Source organism: Eublepharis macularius, chromosome 9 (genome assembly GCF_028583425.1).
Source record: "Eublepharis macularius isolate TG4126 chromosome 9, MPM_Emac_v1.0, whole genome shotgun sequence".
Lineage (NCBI taxonomy): Eukaryota > Metazoa > Chordata > Lepidosauria > Squamata > Eublepharidae > Eublepharis > Eublepharis macularius.
The window spans coordinates 33762207-33770782 of NC_072798.1; the positions used below are offsets into that span (position 1 = coordinate 33762207).

An 8576-nucleotide genomic window follows, 5' to 3' on the forward strand; every position below is an offset into this window, starting at 1 on the left:
CCGTCCCTGCTTACCTGCGGTTCATGGCGCTCCGTTGCGCTATATAAGCGGACAGTGGGAACACGGTATGGCGGGTTTTGCCGCAGCATGGCGATCCATCATGGGGGAAGAGGAACTCCCCTTTTTCCGGCCAGCCGGCCAGCCGGCCACAATATCGCCATTTTTTTTTTAAATGCAGGAGCGATTTGCGCAATCGCGCGTCTGCGGGCATGAATTTACACCAATGCGCAAAAGTATAACCATGATCATGGTGCGTGGTTTTTCGAATCATTTTGCGCATACGCGCAATTGCATTACTGCATCCCTCATGAAATGCGAACTGAGCGTTCATTACCGGCCGGCATTTTGTCTGCCAGAGAATCTAAACCTGGGAAGTGTCGCTGACCTTTGCCCCGCAGACTTGCGTGCCGATTGGACGGGTGATCGGGCGGGTGGGGGGAATCTCGGTGGCTGAGAAACCACAGCACTCGAGCACAGTCACACACGCTTGTGCTAGAGCAATATCGCCTTGTCGGGGGCAGTATGGCCGGTGGAGGGGATGTGGCCGGGAAGCGGGGGGTGTCCTGGCGGCATAGAGAGATTGTGGATCTGCTACACTTCTGGGGGGAAGAAAAGATACAGGAAGCTCTCCGAAGCACCCACAGGAACATGGACTACTTGCAAAAAATCTCGATGCAGATGGCTGAGCGGGGCCACAAGCGGTCGGCTACAGAGTGCCGCACCAAGACCAAAACCATGCGGCTGGAGTACAAAAAGGTTATGGCCCACAACGGCCGTTCAGGGAACGCGCCAACAACCTGTCCGTACTTCAGAGAGCTGGACAGCATTTTGAGGGGGGATGCAAGCGTTAACCCCAAGAGGCTGGCTCGGAGTATAGTGCTGCAGGTGGAGGGCAGGGCCTGGGAAGGCCCTCTGGAGCTTCAGGAGGGGTCGGAGGAGCTCTTCAGCCATGACCTCGTCACCATCAATGCGGAAGATCTCAGGACATCGACACCCTTTCCATCAGGTCGGTGGGGGCCCTGGTCCAAGCGCGGTTGCTGCCGGGGTGGTGCTTCGGGGGTGTAATCAAAGCATGCAATATGACGAGGCTGGCCCTACTTCTGTTCCCAGGGCACGGTGGCTTCGTGGACGATGACCACTTGCACAGCAGTGGAGATCATGATGTGACCCTGAGTGGACTGGCGGGACCGGGTACGTGGGGGGGGGGGACCGGCAAGGGGGGCGCGGGATTCGCTTGGGCTGGTCTGGGAATCCGCCGCAATAATGGTCCGTGCTTTCCCAGGCAGGGGGGCAGGGGGGCGCGCCTGCAGCTCTGCTGGGTAGGGTTATGCACCCTGCGATTTTGTGGGGCGTGGGTGCTCTGTTCATTGGCTCAGGGCACAGGCCAGTCAGTCCCTTGCTGGGGGTCCGGGGGGGGGCACCGAGAAGTCCGCCGGTCAGGCACACAGCCCTTGGATTCTCTGAGGCCACATGTGGCCTAAGAGAAGGGGCTGGCACCATTTGCGCAACCGCGCAAATGCACAAATGCGCGCAGATGCATAATCGACCTCAAGGCGTGCAGCGGTGTCCAGCCCCATTTTCCGCATCTGCGCAATTGCATTGGTGCCACCCTCCTGAACTGAATACTTGAGGCCTTATTATCGACCGCCATTTTGTCTCCCAGAGAATCCAACCCCGGGAGGTCTCGCTGACCTTTGCCCCGCAGACTGGTGTCCCGATTGGACGGGCGTTTGGGGGGGGGGGGGAACGTCGGCCAAGCCACCACAGCACGCAGGCACAGTCACACACGCTTGTGCTCGTGCTGCTGCCGGCTTTTCGGGAGACCATTGCAGGGGGTCCTGGGGGGGGGATGGAACCAAAAACCCTGCTGGGATGGCAAAAACAGGGATGTTGGTTTTCGATTGCCAGAGTTGAGCAAGGTCAGGTGCACCAGGGCTGGGATCACTCCAACTAGATTTTCCAGAGAATACACTCTCAAGCTTCCTCCGTCAGATGCAAGTAGGAATGGAGATCTCTGAGCCCTTATATCCCAGTTAGAAGGTGGGAGGAATGTTGCAAAGAAAAGAGTCAGGATGTAAAGGGACAATACAAAATGTAATCAGCTTGCTTAGAGCAGGGGAGGAAAAGCAGAAAACTAGCATCTGTAGTGAGACAGGAATGCTACATCCCTGTAGCATTCTAAGGGGTTTGTTGTTGTGAATTTGTGAATAAACTCAAGTTCAGCAATCTCACATTGTAATGTAATGTAATTTTTCCATGGGTCCTAAATCATATGCACAGAGGCAGGGGAGTAAACACTACTGTTGTAGGGCAGGCAGGGTGGCAGCAGTATTAACTCAAGGGCATCAAATTGCAGCACTTTAGTGCAATCCAGGTTACTCGGAGGATGGCCTGCTGAGCCTCGGATAGCAGGCATGCAGCTTGATTCTATGCATGCTACAAGGGGACACATTTATTCCTAAGGAAGGTTGCATCCTTAAACCAGCAAGCTGTTCCCCCTATCCCCCTATGCCCTCTGCCGGTAACCCAAAGTGCATTCTGACAATGTTGCCTTCTTCGCAGATGAGCACGAGTCCGCCTCGGGAAGCAGCACGGAGGACAATCTGGATAAGGAGAACAGCCCGCCCTCGCCAGGCGTCGGCGTCTCAGGTACCGCACACATGCAATGCCGCACGCCTGGGAAATTCGGGTTCCGAGGGCTTGATGGGGGGACCATGGCTGGGGAATGGTGGGGCCTTGTGTTCACCTCTTGGCTGTTTCTCCACCCCCCCCCAGGCAGCCCTACGCAAAATCCGGCCCAGCTGTCCCCTGGGACACGACTTTCAGCAATAAGGAACCGCAAGCGGAGGGCCCACGGTGGCGCTGAGGCTGCGGACAGGATGATGAGCCAGGCAGACACTCAGCACCGCGAGGATATCACCGAACGGCAGAGGCAGCATTCCGAGGCACAGAGGTGGCGCCAAGAGTTCATGGAGGTGACCCGTCAGGAGCAGGCGATGTTTCAGAATGCTTGGGGCCAGAACCTGGAGGTGATGCGTGCCGCCGTCAGCACGCTGCAAACACTTGGACAGGCCATGCTCCGGATGCAGCAACCGCTAGCAGCAGCTCCAGAGCGGCCGCCCCTGGTGGTTGAATCCAATGCCCCCACAGCTCCAGCGCTGAATGAGGGGGAGGTGGATGAGGGGGCGATCATCCGACCACCTTCCCCCCGTCCTCAGCCAAGGCAGGGTGTCCCCAAGCGGTCCTGTGTGGGCAGGTCCAGGGATCGGCTAACCCTGTAGACGAGTCTTGCCCTTTTCCTTAGCTCTGCCCAACCTTTCCCCAGCCCCCCCCCCCCGGACAGAAGACCGCAAAGCCCCACCACCCCAGACACACCACCACCTATCGAGAAAACACGGACACTCAAACCGATGTTTTCAACTTTAACTTTTAGTGAACTCAACATTAACAGAAACCTCCCACCCCCCCCCCAAAGTCCCATCACTGCTCGGTGGCTGCTGGCAGTAGTGCGGACAGTTGTCCCTCCAAGGCCCGCACACGTCTCTCGAGTGCCCGGTGTTTCCGTCCCTGGTAGAGCAGGAGGCGCTCGACCGTGTCCATCCTGCCCTGCAGCGTGTTCACTGTGGACAAAACAAAGATATGCTGCGGTTCAAATCTCACTCCCTTATCTGCCTGGGACTCTTGCACGTGCCCCTCTCTGCCCCTCACGTCTGGAACTTCCCACCGGTCTCCTCACAGCCCCTCATGTGTTGGCCTCCCTCCCACGCTCCCCACTCCCCCTGATGCCTGGAACTCCCGGCCATTCTCCCTTGCTGTCCTTTGTTCCTGCCAGAGTCCATCACTGCCTCTTATGCCTGGGACTCTCACGCATCCCCCCCCCCCACATCCCCATCATGCCTGGAATTCGTTGCCCCTCTCTTCACAGGTGAAGGCCTCCCATCACCGGGGGGGGGGGATTTCAATTGAAATGGGAGCCGGGGAAAACCTAAGATTGCAAACAAGCCAGGGACATGGACAAATGCAGCCACATGTGTCTAATTTGTTGTCCAGTGGTTAATAAAGCCACACACTGTCAGGGAGCGGTCTGTCCCTTGTCAACACAAGTGGAGTTGGCAGATGATGGGAGGAACCTGCCAGCCTGTGGCTGCTCCTTCAACACCACAGGGGTTTGGGGAGAGCTGCGTGCGGAATTCTCTGTCGCTCGGTGGTAGAGGTGAGGAATGCCTCAGTGTGAGTTCAGGCCTCCCTGAAAGGCAGTCATGGACTCACTCACGGGAGAGCATCATCCGCCCCTCCAGGCCCTTGATGGCTTCAAGGATGGTGCCGTCCCCCTCTTGGGAAGCCGGTGCACGGGCCGCCGCTCGGCTCGTCGTTGGCTCCTCCATGGTGGCGGGAGTCCCCTCGCCAGGGGCCAACACTGTGGACGGCGAGAAGATGGTAACAGCTGTTAATCCAGCATTGGGGGCGGGCCTCTGTACTCTAGTGTTCTTTCGTTTAAATAAATAGATTTGAAACATATGTTGTTGTTAACAGCACATAAGAACAGTTGGTCCACACCAGCTGCGCACAAATGCGCACAATGCACATTACGGCCATTTCTGGTGCTGCGTAGGTGGCTGGAGGGTGCGCCGGGAGCTGCTCTTACCCGGTTCTTCTGCCGGCCGCCTCGCGGCGGAAGGTGCTTGCCCGCTCTGCCCGGCAACGAAAGAGCCCCTGGCCGCCCCCTCCAGTGCTTCCTCGGGAACACCACGGCCTTCGCGCCCCCGTGCATCTGCACTCAAGACGGGAAAGGGGGCAATGTGAGGGTGAGAACGTGGGCCCGATCCACCACACCACACACGCTTTTCTTTCCTTTCCCCCCATTCAACCCCCACCACGCCATCTTGGCGCACGTTTTGCCGCAGCACTGTGCCGTGCTGCGGGACAGCCGCGGCGATGTCGGCACGACCGCTCACCGCTCACCTGCGGGTTCCTCCAACTCCACCTCCACCAGCCACTCCTCTCCCTGTGGAGGTGGCGCCTCCCATTCCTGTGCCTCCTCCTCGCCTGCTGGTGGCTCGGCTGGCGGAATCCCTTGCTCCCCCTGCCCTGCTGCAAGAGATTGGGGCGTGATGGATCAGTGAACCGGCCAGAGACCCCACCCCCCTCAACCTGGCAGCACTCACCGCCTTCATGTTTGCTGCACCTCTCACCTCCATGCGCCTCCTCCGTAGTTTCCGCCTCTTCCTCGCGGATCCTGGGCCCACGCTCACCAGCCTCCTCCTCCACGGCTTCTCCTGCCTCCTCCTCCTCCGCCTCTGCCGGCTCCTCGGGCTGCCCCGCAGTTCTGGGGCGTGCCCTCGCCCTCAACGCAGCTGCAAGAGATTGGGGAGGGTTGTTGGTATCTCTGGTGCCCAGCTGGCATGCAGTGGCACAATGGTGTTCCGCCCCTCAAGGCACCCTGTCGCTGTGGCAGACGCGGGAGGGGGGGGTTGTGACCTTGTCTTCAGACTGCAGTTGTGTGCATTTTTGCACAAGGCTTACTGCGTTCAATGGGTCCTAATTCCAAGTATGTGGGCACAGTACTGCAGGTGCAATCCCAAAAACGCTTACTAGAGATAAGAACTACTTGACCCCGGGGCAGCTATTTCTTAAAAAAACACTCTTTGGAGCACTCTTCACAGGGCCGCTGTGGCAGACAGGGGGGGGAGGGCTTGTGACTTTGTCTGCGTGCCACCTGGAAGTCTGCCTGCAACCTGGGCATCATTGGCCTCTCAGGAATGGCCACCGGGGATTGATGGCAGTGCTGGGGGCCTCAACAGAGCACCACTGATACCCTAATCTGTGGCAGGGCAAAGAACGCCAACGGGAGGGCAAGACTGCAACCAGGCTGAGATCAATCCACCACCCCCCTTCCACCTACCTGCCTGCCTCCGGTCCTCCCAGCTAGGCCTGCCAGCCGCCTCCCAGAGCCGTCGCATGTCCGCAAAGAACGGCGGCCTGGCGCTCATTCTAGGGATGCCCTGCCACTGCTCCATGGCTGCAAAGAAGTCGGCCTTGACCCGCTTGAACTTGGACCTGCACTGGTCCGCGGTCCTGGGCCAACCCTTCGCAGCCAGCTGTCGGGCAACCCTGGCGAAAATGGCCTTTGTGGGCAGGTGGTGGCTGCCCATTATGCGGCTGGCACGCCCACTCTGCAGAAGGAGGTCAAGCAGGGCCTCGACCTCCAGATCCCGCCAGTAGCGGCCCTTACTGGCGGCCATTTTTTCAGCTGCGAGTGTAAGGATATGCGCTAACGCGCGAAAGTGCAACTGCGCATGCGCAACTTTAGAAGCGGCAATCCGTGCAGGCACCCGTTGCCCCGCTTAGCTGGGCAGCTGCTGCCGGCCACCCAGCATTCCCGTCCACCGAGGGCCGCGGCAGCACCCCCCCATAGTGCAGCAGCCCACAGTATTTCTCGTTAATGTTTTCCCGATCACCCCCACACTCCCCGAGAGTGTTCACCCAAGGGTTGCCAACACGAGTGTATCGCCGCATTTGCGCATCTCCGCAAAGCAGAACACTCAAGCGACTCTGAGAAGGGGGTGACCGACACGGCTTTGCCACTTTCTGTAGTCACCGGCTTAGATGTGCCGGTGACCCGTATAAAGCCACCCCCTAACACTACCCCCAAGGCAGGAGCGGTCATAGCGGGGCCCACCAGAAAACGTGCGGTGGCACGGACTGCGCATTCGGCTGCTATTGCGCAGTTGCAGATGATCGCCACTTAGTGCGCAAATGCGGCAATACCAAAACCTGCCGGGTCTGCATTCCCCCCCCCCCCGCACCCAGGAACGGACAAGGAAAACGACAACTGTTCGAGTGCAATAACAAGCATTTATTGGCAGGACAAACTTTTCCTTGCAATATTGGCACTTTGGGGATATGAGTTTTCCCTCCCCCCAAAGAAAGCCAGGGCATCACCGTCCGCATCTTGAATACATGAATTCAGCCATCGCGTCACGAACCCTCTTCCCCTCATCAAGCATCCCCCTGTCGTTCTCCCCATACTCCAGTCCATCCCCGGGCATTGTCAAGGGCGTGGGATCCGTCAGTGACCCGAGCACTGCTTGTCCTTTGGCCTCGCACAAGTTGTGCAGGATCACACACGCGGTAACAATGGTCACCACGTTCTCCTCTCTGGCCTTCAGCCGATGGAGGAGGCACTGCCAGCGTCCCTTCAGACAACCAAAACTGCATTCCACCCGGTTCCTGGCCCGTGCCAGGCAGCGGTCGAAGTATTTCTGTTGTGGTGTGACAGCAAATTTTCCGTACGGCTTCATCAACCACCGGCGCATTGGATAAGCACCATCCGAGATCATCAGCGGTGGCACTGAAACACCATTCACTGTCAGGGAGGGATTCCCAGGCACAAAAGCCCCATTGTCCATTGCAGCACAGAGAGCCGAGTTGCGGAAGACGAAGGCGTCGTGGTTCTTGCCACTCCAACCCACCTCTGCATCGACAAAACGGCCGGTGTGATCGACTGTACCCTGCAGCAAGATGGAGGAGTAGTTCTTTCGGTTACCATATTGGTCCGGCTTCCCACGGGGCTGACCGATGCGGATGTGAGTGCCATCAATCGCCCCAACACAATGAGGGAACCCCAGCGCTGCAAACCCATCCATTATCTGAAACAGAGACCAGAAACACGCATGATTGGAAATGCGCAGTCACGCAACATCGGGGACACGGAGAACAACACAAACCACCTTTGTTCCAGCCTGCGCAAACCGCCTGCCCCTCCTGCAGCCATCACTCACCTTCCCGACCTCGTCCCCGAGACACACTGTCTTCGAGAGTAGCTGTTTCTCAATTGCGAAGCAGACCTCCAGCACAGCATCTGAAACGGTGGACAGCCCCAGGCCGAAGTGATCCGCTGCAACGCGGTAGCATGCCCCAGTGGCAAGGCACCACAACGTCACCGCCACCCTCTTCTCCACGGACACGGACTCATGCATGTTGGTGGACTGGCGTGCCAGGGTCGGCCTCAGGGCATCCACCAGCTCATTGAAGGTCCCCCTGGTCATCCGGAAACACTGAATCCAATGGGTGTCGTCCCATACACGCAGGGCTATGCGCTCCCACCAGTCCTGGCTCCGGGGGTATACCCAGCAGTCTCTGTGCTCTCTGGTGTCCGCCAGCACATACCATCGCTGCCGCAGACGGATCCCTCGCAAAGTTGACCTACGTGAAGCTGCACCCAATCTTTCGCTGTGGAAAATCAGCTGAGCAGCCCTTCTGCGCCTCAGAATGTGCCGCAGATGCGCATGGCAAAGTGTGACCGTGTTCTGCAGCAGGAGAATCACCACTTGCGCCATCATGAGTAAAAGCTCTCTCCCGGGCGCCATTTCAGGATCCAACAGTCAGCACGTACCAGATTAGCAATTGAGAATCTAGAGTGGAACCATCGACCAATGTACTTCGCGAGAATCTCCCGGACCAATCATTGACCGCATCGTCGATGCCGCGGCTTCGCGCATGTGCGCGTTTGCGCGTTTGCGCAAAACGGGGGGAAAGAAATTAAAAAAAAAACTTCGAGACGCGAACAAATGAAG

At 58.2% G+C, this 8576-nt stretch overlaps 1 protein-coding gene across 1 annotated transcript; it reads right to left on the reverse strand.

Moving 5' to 3' along the window:
• Positions 1 to 6938: 6938 nt before the first annotated feature.
• Positions 6939 to 8339, reverse strand: LOC129335294 (uncharacterized). The gene is made up of 2 exons (XM_054987730.1): positions 7782 to 8339; positions 6939 to 7649 (listed from the first exon to the last, which is right to left on the reverse strand). The coding sequence occupies exons 1-2, from the start codon at positions 8337 to 8339 to the stop codon at positions 6939 to 6941; spliced, it is 1269 nt and encodes a 422-aa protein (XP_054843705.1).
• Between the last annotated feature and the right edge of the window lie 237 nt (positions 8340 to 8576).

Excerpts from the sequence above, each read along its gene's own strand:
- LOC129335294 (XM_054987730.1), bottom strand. The coding sequence starts at position 8,339 with ATGGCGCAAGTGGTGATTCTCCTGCTGCAGAACACGGTCACACTTTGC. Across the intron at positions 7,650-7,781 it reads TCGGGGACGAGGTCGGGAAG|ATAATGGATGGGTTTGCAGC; the intron begins GTGAGTGATGGC and ends TCTCTGTTTCAG.